This window comes from Mustela nivalis (genome assembly GCF_964662115.1).
Source record: "Mustela nivalis genome assembly, chromosome: 6".
In the NCBI taxonomy this organism is placed as follows: domain Eukaryota; kingdom Metazoa; phylum Chordata; class Mammalia; order Carnivora; family Mustelidae; genus Mustela; species Mustela nivalis.
The window spans coordinates 115869417-115891245 of NC_139025.1; the positions used below are offsets into that span (position 1 = coordinate 115869417).

The 21829-nt window shown below is 54.9% G+C and overlaps 1 protein-coding gene across 4 annotated transcripts in view; it reads left to right on the forward strand.

Annotated features, from left to right (window-relative positions):
* The window catches only part of CD276 (CD276 molecule), a 30057-nt gene extending 8741 nt beyond the window's left edge, over window positions 1-21316 (forward strand). For 2 of the 4 annotated variants that reach the window (XM_082735769.1, XM_082735770.1), the window contains exons 2-11: window positions 1276-1335; window positions 4795-4933; window positions 7281-7619; window positions 7838-8152; window positions 8753-9091; window positions 9305-9601; window positions 12696-12830; window positions 13844-13885; window positions 15318-15353; window positions 17491-21316. In XM_082735769.1, the coding sequence (XP_082591895.1) occupies window positions 4849-4933; window positions 7281-7619; window positions 7838-8152; window positions 8753-9091; window positions 9305-9601; window positions 12696-12830; window positions 13844-13885; window positions 15318-15353; window positions 17491-17513 (1611 nt within the window). In that variant the 5' untranslated portion in view covers window positions 1276-1335; window positions 4795-4848 and the 3' untranslated portion in view covers window positions 17514-21316. The remainder of the gene's footprint in view (window positions 1-1275; window positions 1336-4794; window positions 4934-7280; window positions 7620-7837; window positions 8153-8752; window positions 9092-9304; window positions 9602-12695; window positions 12831-13843; window positions 13886-15317; window positions 15354-17490) is intronic. The other 2 variants (XM_082735771.1, XM_082735772.1) reach the window with 2 other exon arrangements.
* The last annotated feature ends 513 nt before the right edge of the window (window positions 21317-21829 follow it).

Consider the following 21829-nt stretch of genomic DNA (forward strand, 5'->3'; position numbering starts at 1 on the left):
TAGCTCAAGCCCAGTAGAAATTGTTCTTCCTTCTACACGTGCTTCATTTCCAGGTGTCCCCATCATATGATGTGTGCCCCCATGTGCCCAATTGTTCAAGCCTTCAAGACCCCCTTGTCTGTCTCAGCCCCTCCCTCCCTTACAGACAGAACAATCCCCAAGCCAGGTCGTGCCTACCCTTGAAATATCTGCTGAGCCGGGCCCAGGGATCACCATGTGACTCAGAGGAGATAGTGTCCAGGTCGTATTTTGAAACACCTATTTTAGATGTTGTTTCCTTTCACCGCTCTGAGCAGTGGTAATTTTTATGGGGTGGGAAGAGCAGGAGAGAGAAAGAGGGAAAGGAGGGGAGGGATGGCTCCCTAAATTAGTCACTTCAGATGCTGTCAGAAAGACCCAAAATAACAGTGACGCTAGAGTAGATGCTTATTCTCACCCATGTGATGGTGTGGGTCCGTCCTGGGCTGATCCTGCAGCCTCTCCGAGGGCCTCGTGTCTTGCCATTCTGAAGTCCCCAGAGGGTTGCCTTTGGCAGCATGGTCTCAGATGGTCACCACGGCTGTGTTCCAGCTGGTGGGAAGGGGGAGGAGACAAGACAGGGTATGCTGCTCTCTTTAAGGGTCTGACCCAGACGTTGTACACATCAGTTCCTCTCACATTCTATTAGCCAGAAGATGGTCACAGGACACACCTCTTCCCTGCAAGGCAGGCTGGGATCTGTAGTCTTCAGCTGAGTGGCCATGTGCCTAACTAAAAACTCTACAGAAGAGGAGAATAGATATGAGGGGGGAAATGAGTGGTTTCTGCCACAGTCGTTTTGTACATTTCAGTGTGACCTGCCTGGCAGCTAATTGGCTCGACCTCAAGGATATAGTACATGAAGGTTTAACGTACTAATGTAGTTCTGCTAGGATCCAGCCAAGCATTTCTTTTATACATAGGAACACAGAGTTTAGAGAGGGGAAGTTACCTATTACAAATTGCACAGCAGTGACAGAGCTGGGACTAGAATCCTGAACTTTGGGCTCATTTTCTACTATTTCAAAGGGATCTGGTTGAGAGGCACCCAGCAGTGCCAGGAGAACAGGTGTCTTGGGGCTGGGGAGAAGCCACTCTGTCCGGCCTGTTTACCTGGGGAGCTACTCACCATTTTTTCTGGACTCACCTTTAGGGTTATATTATGTCTCAGGTAGGGGCAAGTAGCCCTCACTGTACCTTAATAATGTCCTGAACTGAAGTGCAGTGATTCACATGCACTTCTCTCTTCGATTGCAGGCTCCTTGAGGACAGACACACAGCTTCGTCATCTCTCGGGCCCCAGGGCCTGCCTACCAGGTACTCAGTGAACAGTTAAATGCACTTCTCAGTACACGAACGAATGTATATTCAAGTAGTCTTTTGATCGTAGATAATAGACACTTAGCCCAAACTAGGAGGAGGAAAAAAAGATCGGCTCATGTATCTGGGCTGTTTCGGTGTGTACTCGCTTCAGGCATAGCTTGATCCAGGTGCTTATCTGCTGTTTGCAACAGCTCTGCCTCTGTGCTACACTGGTTAGCGGAGATCAACACTGGCATGTGCTTTGCTCCTTCTTGCCCTCTTGGTGGGAAGCATTGTACAAATGGACCCTGCAGGGATTGGGAGGAGGCGGGGGTTAAGAGATATGGGGTGGTCATGGTGGGAGCAAGGAATTCCTCTTGATCCGAGAGCTCTATACGAAGAGCCCAGTCTTGACCTTTGTTTCTTGGTTTGGGCTTAATGGGGGTGCATACTGGGTCCTCTCTTGGGGGCTTCTCTATGGATGCACTTCTGCAGGGGTTGAATGAACTTCCTGCACCTTCAGGCCAAGGGTGGCCTGGGCTCCTCAGTCCTGCTTCCCAGGGAAAGCCAAGGCGCAGTGTGTTCTTTCCTGGCAGGACTCCTTGGAGTTCCCACATTTGGCTGAGATGGGGATGAAGGAAGAGGAAGAGGGAGGGCTGGCTGGTGACTCACTGGGAGGGGTGGTACATACTGGCTCCAGGGCAGGTCCCGCCAGGGGATGAAAATTCCCCTTTGTAGAGGAGGTGGGCAGGGTGGTGACAATGCAGCCTGAGATCAGTGTGTCTCCAGGGGGGGCAGCCTGTCTGTCCCAAAGAGCAGTGATGGGCTTTCTGTTCCCAGGTCATGCTCCCATTCCCTGAGCAGCACCTTGTCTCCAAGAGGTATTTCTCCATCCCTCTCTCAGTCCCTGGGGCCCCAGCTGTTGGGGTAGGAACTTCTTGGAATGTTCGGGTCTTCCTGGCTCTAGGCTGTCAGGTTTTTCCCTAGCGTGAGCCATGACAGTGGGAACTTTGCTGGGTTCAGAGTCTAGGAAGGTAACCAAAGTCGGGAAGCCTAACGCCCACTCCTCGAAAGCCTCTCGTTCTCCCTCTGGAGTGAGGGACAGCTTGGCCTTTGGGGAGCCCTGCTAGGTCTGGTCAGGAGGGAGGTGCTCCCCCACACTCATGGAGGTGGCAGGCATTCCCCAAAGACCCTGGTGAGTAGAAGCTTGACATATGGAGATCTCATAAGAGAAGTCTTGAGTGCCAGGCAGAGGAAAGTGGCTTTACTTCTGTAGTGAATGGGGAGCCATGAAAGGTTCTTGAGCACAGGTAAGGTTGTGAGCAGATTCCTATCTTAGGTCCTGAGAGCAGACGTTGTTGAGAGAGGGGTTTGTAGGGGCAGAGTTCAGACAGCAGGGCCAGTGAGGAAGGTCACAGGAGGGTCGGGGTGGGAGTGGCAGGCATGAGCAGCAGTGGGAGGGTGAAGGAGGGAGGTGGCTTGGGAAGAACAGACAGGCCTTGGTTTTCTTCTGGGGCTGAAAGAGAGAAAAGGAGTCTTAGAATCTGGATGCTTCTAAATCCTTAGGTCCTAGTGCCTCTTTGGGGGTGGGGATGGGGGTAGAGATGGGGGCGCAGCACAGAAGCTGCAGCCTGCTAGCTTTTCCTGTGGCCAGTGGTTGCCCTTGTAGGCAGGATGTGGTGCCCGCCAAGGGTGCCTTTATGAATGGAGCAGCAAGCCTGCTGACTCAGCAGGCGGCAAGGCTTTGAGGCCTCTGGGTTTGGACCGGAAGTGTCTGGGAAGGAAGTGGCTATTCAGGGCTTCCCCACTGTGGACAGCTGGAGTGGGGTGTGTGTGTGTGTGTGTGCAGGATGCACCCGGTTTGGCTGAGGGACTCCCTCAGCCCAGCTGCTGGGGGTGGGGCAGGGTGGGGTGGGGTGGGGCGGGGCGGGGCCCGGAGTGTGCTTGCCTGGGACTGGAAGGCTTGAGGCTTGGTGCCCGAGACCAAAATGATGGTCTGCTCCGGGGAGGGCAGAAAGCCGCAGCAGGAGGTTGGAACCCGAAGCCTTGGCAGCTTGCTAACTAGCAGATTATATCACATTACCAAAGGCACCTCGCTTACAGGGGCTTTATTTTTTTCTCTTGCAAAATGGGACTGAGTGGATCTGGCTGTCTCCCTGGGTGGTTGTGAAAACGTGAACTTGACTGTGGTTTTTTTTTTTTTTTTTTAAGATTTTATTTATTTATTTATTTGTCAGAGATCACAAGTAGGCAGAGAGGAAGGCAGAGAGAGAGGAGGAAGCAGGTTCCCTGCTGAGCAGAGAGCCCGATGTGGGGCTCTATCCCAGGATCCTGGGATCATGTCCTGAGCCAAAGGCAGAGGCTTTAACCCACTAAGCATCCAAGCACCCTCGACCTTGTTCTTGTTGAACAGTGCTGGATAGCCCAAGTCCACACTGCTTATGTGGCTTCCCTGGGACATGGGAACAATCAGACAGCAGCTGTGGGATGGGGTGAAGGTGGGTTCAGCCCTCCAGGTCAGACACTGTGAGGGGGTAGCCAGGATCAGGAGCAGGGCTGGGCCCAGGGAGGTCTCGTATGCGGCCACAGACCTATCTCTCACTCAGCCCTCACTCCAGCCTCTGGTGTTCGCCCCAGACCTGGCCTCTGAGTGTCCGATTAGCAAGTGTGCTCTTTCTCGGGCCCCATCCTCTGACACCAGCTGCCTCCTAGTACTCTCTCCAGGAGGTTTCTGCACAAACACTGCTAACTTCACACGTGCAACACCGACCACCTCCATGTTCTGTCTCAGTGACTATCCATCCCTCTCATGAGGCTCAAAACCTCCTCTGGCCTGACTGCCCCCTTCCTTTCTCCCCACGCCCTCCAGTGCTGTTGTTCTCACCCAGACCTGCTTTATCTCCTCTCCTGTATCCTGCAGATGCTAACAGTCATCTTTATGGAGCACAGCTCTGACCATATCCTTTCTCCTGCTCCAGAACTGTCAGAGGCTCCCAGTTACCTTCAGGATAAACTTCAGACCTTTCAGCTTATCTTTCCGTCTGGCTCCCGCCTCAGCCTTTACTCTCCCCACCAGCTGTCGTCTGGAGTCAAACTGAGCCAAACTGATCTGCGCACATTCTTGCCCTGGGCCGGCCAGCCTTGCCTCTACCTGCCACCTTGCCTCATCTTCCTTGTATTTTGTACCAATATCTCAGTTCTGAAGGGGTGGGTCCAGCTGTCCCCTGCCCCGTGTGCCCTGGTCTAGCCTTCCCAGTGACTCAGTTCCCTCCTGCCAGCATGTCTCAAAAAAAAAAAAAAAAAAAAAAAAAAAGCAGCCCTCGGTGGGGAGCCTTGTAGAGTGTGGAAGGGAGGACCCGCCGCTCGGCTCGGCGGTTGCAGACTTCCCTGAGCTGGTTAGGGGGTGGGGATGAAGCGAAGGCAGGCCTGGGGAAGACCCTTGGAGACAAAGGCCTCACTTCCTCTTCCTCACAGGCAGGGGCAGCCTTCCACCACGGAGAGCCCAGCTGTCAGCTGCCTCTTGGGAAGATGCTGTGTTGCTGGGCCAGCGCGGGTGTGGGCGTGCGTGTGCCCTTGGCCACGGCCCTGGCAGCGCTGTGGGTCTGCATCACAGGTGAGGGGAGCAGTGTGGGGGCTGGAGGGGGGGTGCACCCATTCCCAGCAGGGCTCCTGCCAAGCCCTTTTGTCTAGCAGGGATGGGGAGGGTTTTGGCCAACTTCCTCCCACTGTCCCCTGTTGCCTGTCCACTCATTTCCACCGGGATTCCACAGGCAACTTACTCTGCATTTCTTAACCCATTTCCTCTACTGTAATTTGGTCATGTGAGCACTTACTGTGATAATGTGTATCTTGAACACACAGTGTGCGTGCTCCCTCCTGAGGGCCTTTGCATGTACTGTTCTCTCTGCCTGGAACTTTCTGTGCCCACACATAGGCATGACTTGATCCTTTATTTCATTCAGGTCTTTGCTCTGATGTCACCTCCTCAGCAAAGTTTTTTTGGCTACCTTGTGTAACATAGCACACCACCTCTCCCTACCCTCGACCTTACTTTGTCATGCTGCTTCCTGGCCTTTACCTCTGCCTGACATGTTGTGCATTCATCTGCTTCTTGTCCGCTCTGCTCAAAGAGCAGGGTCTGTCTTCAGTGCTAGGACTGGTTCCAGTCACATAGTAGCTGCTCAGTAACCATGTTGGATAAATGATGTAACTCTTCCCACACAGCTCTTGGCACAGAGTCAGCATTCAATAACGACATTATTTTTAATAACAACGTCCTCATCCTATTTTAAATCCTTACCAGCCCCTGGCAGAGGGCAGGACTGCCTTCGTCTGCTGTAGGGGAAGACAAAGCTGAGTGTCTGGTGCCACCTGCTGGTCATAAGGAGGAGCAACTCTGGTTGTGGCTGCTCTGATTTCTCTGAAGGGCTTTGGGTGATTCCTTAGGTTACATTCCTAAATGCCCCCTATAAGGAACACCAGTTGGAGAGCGGCCTGGGACATGTGGTTGCAGCGAGAGTCCAGGACCAGCATAAGACCTTTAGAGAACTCTACACACGGGGAAGATCATGATAGCCTTTCCCTGTAATTCGCAGTAAAAATACTATTTTTCTAAATGCAAGAAGCCTTTAATGGGTGCTATATCCAGCCAGCGTTGTATCAAGACTGTTTGGTTTTTACGTTTTTTGAGTGTTCTTGCTTTGCTAGTGCCCAGAGCACCCACTTACCCAAGAATGGCAGTGCCAGAGTAGGGAGCATGTCTCCCCAAAGAAAAGGCTCAGGGAACCCGCCCCCTCTCACTAACTTCCCAGGGCTCTGAAAGAAGAGCTAGAAGGGAGGCAGAGGTGGCTGGGTGAGGAGGCTTGCCAATCCACAGGATCAAGGGCAGAGGACGAACAGGGGAATCTGGCTCTAGGGATGAGTTGACAGTAGGCTTCCAGGATTCCTGCTCCTGTATTTCCCTCACCTTCGATTCATCAGCAGGCCCTCGCCAACAAACCTGACTCTGTCCCGTGTGCCCCAACACCACTGCCACCCTCTGGAGCTAAGCCAACTTCTTACAAACCGAACTGAAGTAGTTCTTAAACCAAACAGCCAGAGTGAGCTGTAAGCACTGTTAGGCAGATTATGCCTGATTCCCACCCCCTCAACCTGCAGTGACTTCCCATTGCATGTAGCAAACTACATTCTTTACTGGTCTTGCAAAGCCCTCCCATCCAGACTCTCAGGCCACAGTGGACAGCTACCTGGTAATCTCACTAAAGGAGCTGAATCTTGCCTCAGGGCCTTCCCACCTGCTATTCCTTCTGCCTGGAATATTCTTACACTGGCTTTTTTGCATGTCAGGCTCTTTCTCATTCCCTTAAATTTCAACTTAATATCCTCTTAGTAAGAATGAGCCTCACTGCCCTGTTGAAAGGTGTGGGCCTTCCTTCCTTCGGATATAAAAGCAAATCATGTTTGTTTAGGAAAATAAAAAAGAGAAAGCCCTTGTGATCCTTTCTCATTCAGAGGAAACAACTATTAACATTTGATATATACCTTTTTAGACTCCCCTTTCTAATTAATAAAGACAACATACTTATGTGAAAATGCCACAGTCAGATATTTGAAAAGCGACCACCTCTAATCCTTGGCTTATTTATGTCTCTCATATCCCTAATCCCATGCTAATGAGAATTTGTGTCTTAGTTTGTCCCTACCTCCCTTTAAAAGGTAAGCTCTGAAAGGGTGTGGCCTTGGTCGTCTTCTCTGTTGCATTCCTAACTCTTATGCTCGACAATAGTAGGTGCTTGCTGTAGCCTTGTTGACTGAATGAGGACCACAGGTAATAAACTTTGCTTTGCGTCTCGGGCCTTAAAGGATGAGTGGACTGGCCTGCACTTAACCCAGAGCCGGAGGAGGACTAGGGAGGGTCCCAGGCCCCACCCCTTCTCACTACCCTACCCCACCGCCCCCAGGTGCTTTGGAGGTCCAGGTCCCCGAGGACCCCGTGGTGGCCCTGGTGGGCGCTGATGCCACCCTGCGCTGCTCCTTCTCGCCCGAACCCGGCTTCAGCCTGGCGCAGCTCAACCTCATCTGGCAGCTGACAGACACCAAACAGCTGGTGCACAGCTTCGCCGAGGGCCGCGACCAGGGCAGCGCCTACGCCAACCGCACTGCACTCTTCCCGGACCTGCTGGCCCAGGGCAACGCGTCGCTGAGGCTGCAGCGTGTGCGCGTGGCGGACGAGGGCAGCTTCACCTGCTTTGTGAGCATCAGGGACTTCGGCAGCGCAGCAGTCAGCCTGCAGGTGGCGGGTGAGCGCCGGCAGGGGGCACCCTCGCGGCCTGCGTCGCTCACCTCCTGTCACTCACCTTCCCACCCACCGTGCCCCCACTGACCCCGCAACTCAAGCCCCGCTGCTGACCCCTAGCCCTGCAGGTGTCCTTTCCTCCACTGCGACGCCCCCCTGCCCCCGCCCCTTCCTTGCCTTACTGACCTCGACCTCTGAGCTCTACCTCCTGCCTCACTCCAGCTCCCTACTCAAAGCCCAGCATGACCCTGGAGCCCAGCAAGGACCTGCGGCCCGGGGACACGGTGACCATCACGTGCTCCAGCTACCGGGGCTATCCGGAGGCCGAGGTGCTGTGGCAGGACGGGCAGGGCGCACCCTTGACGGGCAACGTGACCACGTCGCAGATGGCCAACGAGCAGGGCTTGTTCGACGTGCGCAGCGTCCTGAGGGTGGTGCTGGGCGCGAACGGCACGTACAGCTGTCTGGTGCGCAACCCTGTGCTGCGGCAGGACGCGCACGGCTCGGTCACCATCACGCCCCACAGAAGCCCCATAGGTTTGTTTTGTGTCTGAATGTCCCCATGAGGGAGGGAGAGGCTTGTCCTATCAGCAGGGGCTGCAGGATTTTAATCTAGCTTCCTACCTTCCGTTTCCCAGATGGGTGAAATTCCCAGCAAGGGCGACGGGAAAGGCAAACAGGGCGAGTAGGCTGGGAGCCTTACCTTGCTGGTAGGGGCCGAGGACAGCCATCATGGACATTCCTCACTCTCCGGGGCTACTGACTCCAGGGCTCCGGAAACCTCTGGAAAGAGAGTTAGGATAGGAGAAGGATCCATCATGTAGGAGGGGGGTTTTGCTAGGGCTGGATGCTGTCCCCGGCCTCTCCCTCCCACCCCCACCCCACCCCACCCCCCCGCCGCCAAGAACAGGCATTGTCAGGCCAAGGTCAACGGTCAACCTCAGTGATTCTTGTCCTAAGATTAGGGGGACTCTACATCTGGGAATCCGGAGACCCTATCTGCTTTTGGGTCTGGAGAGAAAGCGGGACGATGGGACAGGAACTGGGGGTTAATGAAGGAGGAAATCTGAGAGGCTGTGGGCTGGTAGCCCAGAGCGTCCCAACCCCCTTCACCGTCTTATCTAACCTCACCCCCAGGTGCCGTGGAGGTCCAGGTCCCCGAGGACCCCGTGGTGGCCCTGGTGGGCGCTGATGCCACCCTGCGCTGCTCCTTCTCGCCCGAACCCGGCTTCAGCCTGGCGCAGCTCAACCTCATCTGGCAGCTGACAGACACCAAACAGCTGGTGCACAGCTTCGCCGAGGGCCGCGACCAGGGCAGCGCCTACGCCAACCGCACTGCACTCTTCCCGGACCTGCTGGCCCAGGGCAACGCGTCGCTGAGGCTGCAGCGCGTGCGCGTGGCGGACGAGGGCAGCTTCACCTGCTTTGTGAGCATCAGGGACTTCGGCAGCGCAGCAGTCAGCCTGCAGGTGGCGGGTGAGCGCCGGCAGGGGGCGCCCTCGCGGGCTGCGTCACTCACCTCCCGCGGTCCCCCACCCACCGCGCCCCCACTGACCCCGCAACTCAAGCCCCACTGCTGACCCCTAGCCCTGCAGGTGTCCTTTCCTCCACTGCGACGCCCCCCTGCCCCCGCCCCTTCCTTGCCTTACTGACCTCGACTTCTGAGCTCTACCGCCTGCCCCACTCCAGCTCCCTACTCAAAGCCCAGCATGACCCTGGAGCCCAGCAAGGACCTGCGGCCCGGGGACACGGTGACCATCACGTGCTCCAGCTACCGGGGCTATCCGGAGGCCGAGGTGCTGTGGCAGGACGGGCAGGGCGCACCCTTGACGGGCAACGTGACCACGTCGCAGATGGCCAACGAGCAGGGCTTGTTCGACGTGCGCAGCGTCCTGAGGGTGGTGCTGGGCGCGAACGGCACGTACAGCTGCCTGGTGCGCAACCCTGTGCTGCGGCAGGATGCGCACGGCTCAGTCACCATCACAGGTAGGCAGGAGGCAGGTGAGCAGCCGGGGAGACGGAGGGAGCTGCTGCCTTTTATCTAGACCCTGAGTTAGAATTTAGGTGGATCGGGGTGGTCAGAAGCCTCCACCGAGAAGTCCTTGAGGGACTTGGTTTAAGGAGCTGGTGAAAGTCATGTATAATATTGGCCCTCCTACAAGCGCCTTAGAGGGTCTTTGTGCTCCGCACGCAGAAAGGGGAGTGGCTGCGAGAATTTGGAGGTGCTCTAGGGAGTCCTAGAGCAGACGCGGCATGGTGAGGGAGGGCTTTCCTACTGAAGCTGCTTCGGGGGACGGGAACGTGTTCCTGGAGCCATGGCACCGTCTGATCTGAGGCCGTGAGAGACAGCTAGGGATTTCCAGGTGGTCCGGACCGGACCCCAGGGTGTCCGCACTTCTAGAGCGGAGCTCTCAACACAGGCAATCTCTGCTGCCCCCGTGTGGCCAAACACCAGATTGATGTCGCCCATTTGGCCATTCCCTCTATCTGCTTGGGGTCTGATTTGGGGTCCCAGCCCAAACACCTTCCCTTCCTGCATTGCTCACCTCAGTGATGCTCCTTGTGCCTGGGGGTGTGAAGAGGGCTCAGGCCCACACTCAGGCCAAGGGAGGCAGTCTCCATCCGTGTTGGGACATGAGGTTGGCTCCTCAGTCCCTCAGGCAACTCTGCTTTCCCACCGGCCTCCCCACAGCCTCTGGAATCAGGACAGCAGGTTCTGTCTGTCTGGTTGTCCTGTCCTCCCTTCCTGTGATTTCCACCCCCTGGTGGGTTTCCTGAGAGAATAAGAAATACCAGGTAGAGTGACATTGACAGAGAAAGGGAAGATTTCTGCGAAAGGAGGCAGGGGCCAGAGTGGGCTGGAGCAGTCGGGAGAAGTCTCCAGGGACAGGTGGGAGTTGAGAGAGCCTCGAAGGGCAGGTGGACTTTGTGATAATTTGCCCCTGGGGTTGAATTGGGTATTTGCCACGCTGTACAGAAAGGGCTTATGGGTGTCAATGGAATGGTAAGGAGAACGCTTACCTCATCTAAGAGAAAAACACTTTTATTTTAAACTTCAGTAGCTAACATTTAAAGTACTTTCAGAGATGAGGAAACCAAAGCCCAGAGAGAAGAGAGAACTTTCCCAAGTCTGCAGACTAGAACAGTGGCTTTATTTCAGGGGCCAGGGACCTCTTTGAAAATTGGATAAACAGTAAATGCAATAGTTTGCATGTTTAGAAGGTGCACAGGGGTGTGTGGCCCTTGGCTCCAGCACCCAGTGGTGAGCCAATGACCCAGGACCAGAATCCAACCTTTAGCCTCTCAGCCTAATTTTCTCTCCTCCCCACCACCCAGCCTCCTGTTTTCATAAGAGCAGGTCTGGCCTACTTTGGAGCCCTTGGCCTGTATTTTGCTTCAGGCAGCTTTATGCCTGGTAAAACATTCTAGGATTCAGAATGTCAGTCCTCCAGCCTGGGCTCTCCCACACCTGCTGGAGAGGTTCGTGACATAGAGCATGCTGTGTGCGTGGAAGGGGCTTTATGGAGCATTCCCTGGGAGTGGAGCCTCAACACCCTGGCCCGAGCCCTGCTCTTTACTCCAGGGCCAGTTTGGCTAGTGTTCAGGTGCTAACACCAATCAGGGAGTGAACACAGACAGACATCCTCCCTCCTCCTGAGTATTTTGGTGGCTCTGCTCCCTCCTTTGCTGCAAGGGCCATGCCCGGGATCCCCAGGTGTTTCTTTCCTGGGCTTTATGGATGGGCCTTCCTGGCCCCTCGTCTCAGCTGCTGTCCTCTCCCGCTCCCCTGGGTGTTGGGTCTCTTTGTTTGCAACATCCTGAGCAGCAGCTCTGCCAATTATACCGGCTGGAGGGAACGTCTGCTGCAAATGCCCATGTCCCTGGCAGGGCTTCTGCTGCCGAAGGTTCTCCTGGCTGTGCTGTCGGCCCTGACCATGCCTTCTGCAGACCCAGCTGGCTGCTGCTGCTGGCCTGGGCACTCCTGGTCTGCAGACAGCAGAGGAGAGCAGTGCTGTCTTTTGTTCGCTCTGAGGTCCCCAAGCTTTCTGCCCAGGACTCGGCATGGGCCCAGGGACTGGGCTGCTGGCTGGCAAGCTCAGAACAGTGGCTGGCCCAGACCCAGGTGCGGGTGCCTCGAGCCCCTCCCTCTGCCGTTGAGAGAGCTAACAGAAGGGCCCTCAGCGTTTCACGGAAACATTCCCCTGGCAAGTCTCCCCCTCTGGGGTAAACCCAGAACCCTCACCACGGCGCCCTCAGTTCCCACCCCCATCTACATGTAGGGCTCCCCAAGCATTTTCTGTAAAGGGCTGGATAGTAAATATTTTAGGCTTTGTGGGCCACATACAATCTCTGTTGCTGCTGCTGCTTTTCCTTCCCCTTCTGCTCCTCCTGTTTCTTTTTTGGTAACCCTTTACAAATATGAAAACTATTATTAGCCAACAAGCTGTACAAAAACAGACCACAGGACAGACCTGGCTCGCAGACCATACTTTGCTGACTCCCGATCTCTGAGATGGGGGATATCATCAGGCAGGGCTGCAAGAGTCAGGGAGGGCCTTCTGAGGAGGTGAACCTTAAAGTAGGTGAGCGTTTGGGGACATTTTTTAAAGTAGGGGAACTTGACAGCACTGGCGTGGGGGCTGGAAGGCACCAGCTGTCCCCGCAGAGAGTGGTTAGTTCACCAGCTTGGCTGGAGCAGAGGTTCCTAAGGTGGATGCAGAAGGAAAGGCTGGGGAAGCGGAAGGAGCAGCCACATAATAGAGGTCCTTGAGAGGATGGAAGCATTATTCAAATGTCAGTGGGGAACCATAGAAGGTTCTAGAGCACCATCAACTGTAGACTTTTCACCCCTGCCAAGTTGAGGCATGTCCACACCAGCTACAGCTGGGTCAAGGCTTGGATGTGTCTTGGTGGGGGGAGGGGAGGGCATGGGAACATCAGTGAGCTCTCTTCATAACGCTGGAGCCTAGTGAGGGTGGGAGCTACCTATTCACACCTCTTGGCCAGGGGTGTGCAGTCCTCAGGGCCACAGGGGCCAGGCATGACCATCTCTTCCTCTTCTCCCCACTTTCCCTCCCAGGGCAGCCCATGACCTTCCCTCCTGAGGCCCTGTGGGTGACCGTGGGGCTGTCTGTCTGTCTCGTTGCACTGCTGGTGGCCCTGGCCTTCGTGTGCTGGAGAAAGATCAAGCAGAGCTGTGAGGAGGAGAATGCAGGTGAGGGAGAGAGGGTACGCGCACACACACGTGTCTTTGCGTGTGGTGGTGTGTCTGTGGCATCAGCATGTGGGTCGCTTTCTGGTGACCGAATGAACGTGAGTGTGCAAATGGGGCCTCATTGTGTGTGTGACCCCGAGGCTGAATGTGTCTCGTACATGTAAACATGCCTATCGGGGTGTGGCTATGGCAGGCTGAGCACAGGTAGCAGCAGGACGGAGGTGAGAGGTGTATGTGGGGGCCTGCGGTGTGATGGTGAGGGTGGAAGTCACGCAAGCGTGTCTGTGCGTGGATGCGTGGGTGTAGAGCGTGGACATTTAGTGGCACGCGTGTGAATGCCGTATGGTGTGTGTGGCCTTGTGTGAGGGTGTGTGTGCCTCCCAGTGGGCAGAGTTGAAAGCGGCTGCCATTAGCTGGGCTGAGATCAGAGTTGACTTTGGTGATTGGCAGGTGGTGAGCTGACATTGGTAGGCGGGCGGTTTGAGCTTGGTCTGGGAAGCGTGTCAGCTCTGGGGAGTGGTGGGTGGTGAACACACGCTGGTGAGTCGGGAGTTGATGCCGGTGGGTGGTTAGGTGGGTACACGAAGGCTTTCCTGGTGAACATGGAAGTAGATGGTCGGAAGTGGGAGCTGGCTGGGTGTCGGGAAGGAGGGTACGTATGTAGAGGAGAAGGGACAGACGGGTGGCAGCTCGTGCAGTGGGTTGCAGAGGGGGCTGGTAGAAGGACAGGAGCACTAGTTAGGTGGGTGCTGCTGGTGTTGGAGGCTGGTGGTAGGGGGGCTTGGTAAGTGGGTAGATGGGGGAGCAATGGGTGTGGTTGGGAGGAGGGGTGACGGGGAGGAGATGGTGCTCGGATGGGGGAGCGGTGGCTTCTGCTCCCACCCTGTGTCCAACATCTGGACCACAAGCCAGGCCTACTCCGCCCACTTTCCTGCCTCCCATACTCCCAGGTGGAGATGTGCAGGGATGACTGGGGGCTGAGAAAGCCTCATTATGGAGTCCTTGTCTTCCAGGTGCTGAGGACCAGGATGGGGATGGAGAAGGATCCAAGACCGGTAAGCCCGAGCTTCGAGTGGGCCTTATTGGCTGCGGGAAGGACGCAGGGATGGGGAGAGAACTCTAGGATCCCGAGGAACCACGTTTGCTTGGGGTTTGGATGCAGTGTGTTCTGTGGTCTGTGGCCTCCTGCCCTGGTAAGTCTGGTCTTTACCTCAGTGTGAGGCCTGGACGTGGGTCTCCCCTGGCTCTCTCCCAGGTGTTGTTTTGTCTCTCCTGCCCACCTGGCCTTTCTAACTGGGCCAGCTCCACTCTGAGTGACCCTGCACTGTGGGGTCTGGTGGCCTTCTAGGGGAAGGAGGGCTCAGGGGACAGGGTGGCCTGGGTTTAAGTTCCAGCTGCCGCTTGTGGGCTGAGCGGCCTGGAGCAAGTCACTTTGCTTCTTTGGACCTCAGTTTCTTCATCTTTGAGTCTTGGCTTCCTCCTAATAACTGCCTACTTCATAGATTGTATGGGCTTATTTAAATGAGATCATGTATATAAAGGGCCTTGCACCAGGCCTGGTGCCTGGTCCATGCTTGGTAGCTTGGAGCCTTGTTAGTAGGCACACAATTTAAGACAGTTCCATTCTGGTTAGAGTGGTCACAGTGCTTTGCTGCTCTGGGCTTCAGTGTCCCTCTGTAAAATGTTCTCTTGACCCTGCCTTGATGACACCGGAGGCTCTTTTGAGTGACTGGACACAGGGGTGGTTTTCACAGGGCATGGTGCTTTGAAGACACCAACTTAGAGCCCAGCTTGGGGTAAGTGCTGTGGCGCTGGTGTTTCGTGGCTACTGGAGGCTTCACCGCCCTCCCTCCTGGGGCTCCTGGGCCAGCTTCCCGAGGAGCCATTTGGGACGGTGTCAGCTGACATCGGTCCCCTCCCCACCCCCGTGAAGGAAGAGCGGAAGACTGACACCTGGGGACTGCTGTAAATGATGCCAATTAACTCTCTGCCTTTGGTGTGGCGACAGCCCTGGGATCAGGCCTCATTTTCCTTGCTCAGAGGCAGATGTAGTTGTCAGAGGGAGGGGGTAGGGAGTGGAGCATGGCCTAGAGATTTTCTCAGTCTCGGTTCCTCATGACCCCTCATGACCTCATGACCTGGGAACGGCTGCAGCCTCCTGTAGCTTCTCCCGTCACCCTTATTTGCAGAACAGACTCGGTGTACTTCCGCATCTCTAGCTCACTGGAGGGCAGGGTAGCTGTTCCCATTGTACAGATGTGGAAAACTGAGGCCTAGAGAAAGGAGTGGCAGGATACAGAGTGGAGCTGGGCCTTGGGACAGCAGCCTAGGGCCCCTTGCCTGGGGCTGGGAGGTTGCCCTCATCCTCCCAACTTCTCCCAGTCCGTGTAGCCTCACTTCCTTCTCAGCTCCCATCCCTCTGCCAGACTCCTGACCCCGCCATTGGCCACGGTCCCCCCTCACTGTGTGCTCCTTCCTTTTTTGCAGCCCTGCGGCCTCTGAAACACTCTGAAAGCAAAGAAGGTAAAGACATGTGGTGCCTGAGATTGTGTCTGTGGGTTGGCCCATCTGTGTGCGGGAGGTGGGAGAAGATGGTTGGCGGTGGGGGTCACCATCGCAGGCTCACTGGTGACCTGAGACTCCCTCCCAGGAGAGCAGCCGGGACTCCCCCCTGACGGAATGGCAGAGGGCAGAGTAACCACGGTCCCAGCTGCTCTAAGTGGGTGCAGATGTGACAGAGGCTTCACAAGGACGGGGATTTTTTTTCTCTCTCCTGGAATAGTCTAAGCGTAGGTGACCTTAAGGCCACTGACGTCCTGGCACTAGGTTCCATTTATTGGTTTCTGCCCTCTTCCACTCAGAACTTCCATCCCTGGGTCCAGGCTGGCTGCTCCAGCTCCCATGCCCTCTCCGGAAGCAAGGGGGAGGGAGGAGAAGGAGGGACTATTTTTTTCTAGGGCTTGACTAGAAATAGCTCCTGTTACTCCAGTTTCGGTCCATTGGTCTGGATCTAGTCACATGACCCTGAGCTCCGGGGAGGCCAGGGACTATGGCTTTTGGCTGGGGAGCCACGTTCCTGATATGTAGTAGGCAGTTAGTGAATGTTAACAATCATTATTACTTGTATTCCGTAACATCGGTGGTTACAGTAGCAAGTGGTTGCTTGGAAGTAAGTGTGAGATTCTTCCTTACCGAAAGTAACCAACAGTGACATCTATGTATGCGTGTTTGTGTGGAAATGTGTGTGTGTGTGTGTATTTTGAACAAAATATTCCTTGCAGCAGATTTGCCACTCGATGTGAGTGGCTTCCACCTAGAAAATCAAAGTTGGTTGCTAAAGGTTATGGAAACGTTTTCAGGTGGCCTGGGTGTCCCTTTCAGGAAAGAAAACTTTCACTAAATTCCTGGATGCTCATCCCTGCATTTAGAGGAGAAAGGAAGGACACAGCCTCTGTCTTCAGGAAACTTTCAGAGGCCAGGACAGGAAGGTGTAGGGGGCTGGGGTGCAATGGGGCCCTCAGAAACCTGCACAAAATACGTGATAAGGGAGGATCGTAGACTCAGACTTTCACAACAGTCTGTAAAGGGGGCTTTGGGAAGGCAGCATTGTGCAGAAGAAAGAGGCCCCGGGGTCAGAAGGGGAGACCTTGGGTCTAGTCTCTGCCTCTGACCTTCGGGGAGGTTTCTTCATGAGTGGAATGCACACCACACTTACAAGATGGTGGTGAGATCTAGGCAGGATGACAAATGCGGAAGGGCTCGGTAAAGCAAGTCCTTTTAAATGCTGTAGAATGTTCCATGGCAGTAAGAGGTCGATGTTGGGGTTTGGAGGGATGGAGATAAGTTATCTGCCTCCTTGTCGTTCTGAACTGAATGAGGCATAGAAGGATTGAGCAGATGGAGATGAAAATGTCAGCTTGGTTCTAGAAGAGAGCTGCAGGAGAATGGCCTGGGTGCAGGGTGCAGTGGGCTTCCCCATCTTGCTCCCAGCAGGTCAGGGTGACCCCCCAGTCTCTGGTCACACTGTGTGCACAGAGGCTGCACCGGGAGGCTGGGGCGGGGTGGGCGCGGGAGGGGTGGTACTGCTTATCCTGGAACAGACAGAGCCCAAAGAATGGGAGAGGGAGCGGCAGAATCACACACACTCCGAGCCCCTGCCAGGTCAGGGCTTGGGGCCAGTCCACTGGTGCCCCCATGTGGAGACAAAACCCAGAGGCACTCAGCAGCGTGGAAAGGGGAGCTGGACAGGATTTCTTGCTAGTGCAGGGGAGGCAGCCAAGCCAGGAAAGACCGAGAGGGATAGAAAGGAGGGGGAGAGTGGAGGGGACAAGTATGCCAGTGAAAGTGGTTGGAAAAGGTGGGGGGGCGGGCAGCCCTGGGGCTGGAGAGAGAGGCTGGCGGGGACTAGGCAGCCTCCCTTGGGGGCCCCATGGTCTGTCTGATGCCCAGCTCCTGTGTTGTGTCCGTCTGGGCCTCCAGGGCCGTGATGAGCACAGAAGGGTGAGGGGCGGTTGCTAGTCAGACTGCGGTGGCCCCTCCCACACGCCCTCCGCGCCCGGAAGTGTGTGAGCATGCGCCTGGGGTTCTGGAGCGCGCCCAAGAGTAGAACTCTTGCTTTAATGCTTTTTCCCTCATGTTTTCTTTCCATCATGAAATGCAGATGATGGACAAGAAATAGCCTGACCACGCGGGCCAGGAGTCCTGCCCTCAACAGACGGCTCCCACTCCAGCAGGTCTGCTCATTCTCTGAAGGACAGAGTGACCTCCCCGCAGCCTTCGTTCTCCGATGGATGTGATTCCCAAGTCATCCTGCTGCCTTATTTCTCCCGTGACACGATACATAAACCATTCTGCTGTCTGGTTTCTTACGGACACCACCCCACCGCCTTATTTCTCCATGGATATGCTGCACGGACCGAGGCTGGCTGCCTCTTTTTCTCCAAAGGACTCAATATTCAGACTGATCCTCTTCTGCCTTATTTCTCCAAAGACAAGATACACAGTCACCCCTGGCCTTCTTTCTTCAGTGGCCCTGATACACTAGTTTTCATTTCTCAGCCTTTTCTTCCACCCTCCCCCACCCTGGGCTCCTTGTAAGCCCATCTCCTCAGACAGGGACACTGCAGCTTCAGCATCTCCTGGAGTCCACAGGCGTCTCCCACCTCCCATTCCTCTGGCCCCAGCCTTTTCCCTCCCTCACTAAGTGAATTCAGGGCCCTTCCCCCAGGCCCGCAGAGGCACACAGGTGCATGTGCTGGAACACGTGCCAGGACAGGTAGGGACCTCCCTTGGCCCAGTCTCTCCCGTGGTGCCCTGGGCTGTGCCCTGGGAACTGCCTCCCCACGGAAAGCACGTGCTGGTCACACTGGGTGTCCGGGTGTCTGTGTGGGCCCCCTGGGGGCCAGCCCCTAGCCCCCTGCTTTGCCCTCCTCTCCTTTTGTTCACCCATTCTAGTCATGTTCATCAAGCATCCGTAGGGTGTCAGCACTGCCTTGGGCACCTGGGACATGGTGTGAGAAGATAGGCCCCTCCTTTAAGGAGCTTGTCCTTCAACTAGGGACCTGTGAGGAGACAGATACCTGCCTGCTACAGTCTGTGGCTCTCGAGCAGGCTCCTGCCCTGCTCCCTACAGTATCCTCTTCTGTGCCCACAGCCTGCTGGATACCTCATGCCCACCGCATCCTCATTCCCTCCCCAGAGCAGGGGGTAGGGATAGCAACCTGGAGACAGGGCAGAGCCTCTTGCTACAGTCGGAGAATCTAATGGTTTCCGAAGTCTTTCCAGGTGGGAGCAGGTGGGCAGGCGGCCACGGTACCCTGTGAGAGCAGAAGTGTAGGGGAAGCCTGGGGATGGGGCAGGGCCAGGAGGGCACAGGGATGCAGCCCCTCACCACCCCCTCCCACCATGGTGCTATTCTGGAGCCGGGAGGATACCTCCTGGCTTGTCTCTCCCCGGCCCCCAGCCTCCAGAATGCTTCTGATGTCCTCCCGCTGACATTTCTTCCTTCCTCCGGGAATGGAAGAGGTGACATGTCTAATTTAAATGTGGGACTTTGAGGAATTTTGTTAACTGGGGGTGCATTTTGGGAAAAATAAATGGCTTTGTAGAAAGCTTTTTCTCCGAGAAGTGTGTGGAAGAAGGTTGGGCAGCAGGACTTGGCAGGAAGCATCCACTCCTGGACATTTGAGGCCAGAGTGGGCCAGGCCTGTGTCTCCACCCTTTCATCGTCCTTCAGTGGCTGGGCCTCTGTGACCATGCAGCCCCTCCCTGGCCACAGTCTTCCTCCTGGGACAGTGAAGTTGGCAGTCTGGAAAGGCTTGGCTCCTCCCTTTCCCGGAAGCACCACCTAATTTCTTTATCTTGGGAGGCTCAGATCCTGGGCTTGTTTAGGGCCACTTCTAGCATCTCGTTTTATAGATGGGGAAGCTGAACCCTTGTAGGAAGCTGATGCCAGGAAGGAGCTCTCTCTGCATGCTGTTGGTGACTGGCCCGTTAGAATGGGCACTGGACTTGAATCAGAGGTCCAGGGCCGGAACCTCATTCTACTCTGTGACCCTGAGCAGGGCATCTAGTTTCTCTGGACCTTACTTTTCTTACATAAGAAACAGACCTGAGGTTTTCACCATCCTCTACCTCCAAAGACTGAGAAGAAGGGGGAATGTGGCATAAGCAGGTTTCCAGGGGGCTGGGTTCAGGGGTGCGGAAGCCTGCAGAACACACTGTGCCCATTTGCCCCTGGGTGACAAGGCGCTGGGGCAGCAAGAGGGGCCTGTGCTGGAGGTCAGGACACTTGGCTTTGGTCCCCAGCTGCACTACTAACTTGTAACCGAGTCCTTCATATCTCTGACCCCTGATTTCCTTACCCATTAAGTAGGGCGCCGAGTCCTCCCCTGAAATGTACACAGCAATCTTTACAAACCAGAGCGCCTATTATGAAAGCCCGTGGCCCTCGCAGTGAAACTGGTCACCCTGCTTGAAGTCCCACCACGGGTGCTCTGGGTGGATTTTAGAATCAAAAGACTTTACCAGGGCTCTGCCTGTGCCCCGTACTCCCCCTTGTACCCTCGAGCTCGTTGCTCACGCCACTGGGCTAAGCTCTACCTGCCAGGTGGGGACGGCAGTGGTTCATGTTTCATAGATCTCTCTGAAGGTTGGACAAGACAGTGGGTAGAGTGACAGGCAAACCATAAAGGCCGGGGTGCATGTGGGGGCTTATTTTTCTTCCCTGCTGCTGGGGCTGCACTCTTACTCCCTAGGTGACTTTGTAGATGGAGCACAGTGACCTCAGTTTGCCTATCTGTAGAAGAGGCATGGGAACCAGTGTTTTTTCTTTCTGACGGGGCCAGGATAAGCCTGGATCAAATGTTCGCAGGAGGGACCCAGCCGGTGGGGGGGTTTTCCTGGGGACTGAGGGGTGAGGAAGGTAACCACTAAGTCCCCTGTCATAAATGCCCCAGAGAGCAGTATTTTTAGCTGCCTTTCCTGGGCAAAGCTCCAACTTCTGCATTTTAATGGAGAAATAATTCTCACAGTGCGACAAGCTGTAGCCTGCAGGTGTCATATCCATATTAAAGAGGGGACAGAGCAAGGGTTCATTTGCCTGGCTCGAGGTGTGACCAGAATTCACCTCCAGGAGCACTTGTAAGCAGGGCTGTGAAGACCAATTAGTGGATCTGATCGCTCAGAGGGAGGGGCCTGGGTGGGAGGTGAAGACAGCAGGGCTGGTGGGGGGTCCTGAGCCATCCTGATTGTCCTTTAACAGAGCAACGTGCCTCTGCTCGTGCAAGAGCAGGGTCTGTGCTTTCCCCAGGTCCGTTCAGGGGGGAGACATCTGAACTTGCCCGTCCCAGGGGGCAGTTGCCGACTGTGTGGGCCAGTGAGCAGAGTGACTCTCACAGCTTCTGAGCTGACCAGTACCAAAGGTCCTTCTACAAAGCCCAAGTCTTAAACTGAAATGTGAAGCCAAGGTTTGCCCCAAGTAGCAAAATCCTGGACCTCCAAGTGCAGGGCTCTTGCAGAGAAGCAGGAGCTGAGGAAGGCGTGCAGTAATGTGTGTGAACATTGCAAATGCAAACAATATTATGTTAAACTAACAAATACAAACAAAGCACCAGGGGCCCAAAATGGCATCGCTTAGGCCAAGTCCCTACACTGGGGCTTAATGTGTCATCTAATTGCACTTTTGACCTCCCCCCAAAATATCATCTTAGTAGGGATTTTCTGAAGGGTTGCCAATGAATCTTCCATGTGAGCCTTCTCTGTCTGCCAAAGGAAGATGAGGTCATCTGCATGATAAGATCCCTGGCTTTTCCTGTTGCTTTTCTCTGCCAGGGAAAGTGGCCTTGCCTAGAACAATTCTTTTGCCAAAATCTTTCTTGCCCCACCCTCCTATAAGAACCTTCCCTTTTGTACAACTTCTGGGAGCTTTCCTCTCCTAGCTTGGTGGCCTGAATTGTTTAATAAAGCCAATTAGATCTTCAGATTTACTCGGTAGAATTTTGTTCTTTAACACAGAAATGTACAGGGAGGTTGTCTTCACTTGCAGTCCCTGCATGCAGAGGGAAGCACTGTTAAAGGTTTGCTATCCTTCTAGACTTTTCCCTAGGCTAACACTTTTATAAAACTGAAACCATATGTATTGTTTTTTTCTTTCTTTTTTTAAAGAGATTTTCTTTATTTGTTTGAGAGAGAGTGAGAGCATGAGATCGGGGAAAATCAAAGGGAGAAGCAGACTCCCCACTGAGTGGGGAGCCCGATGTGGGAATTGATCCAGGGACTCTGGGATCATGACCTGGGCTTAACCGACCGAGCCACTCAATTGTTCTTCAATTTCATATAAACGGAACCCTACAGTACATACTATTTTGTGTCTAGCTTCTTTCAAAGAAAGATTTTATTTATTTCACAGAGAGAGAAAGCACAAGCAGGGGAAGTGCCAGGCAGAGGGAGAGGGAGAAGCAGGCTTCCCCCACAGAGCAGGGAGCCTGATGTGGGACTAG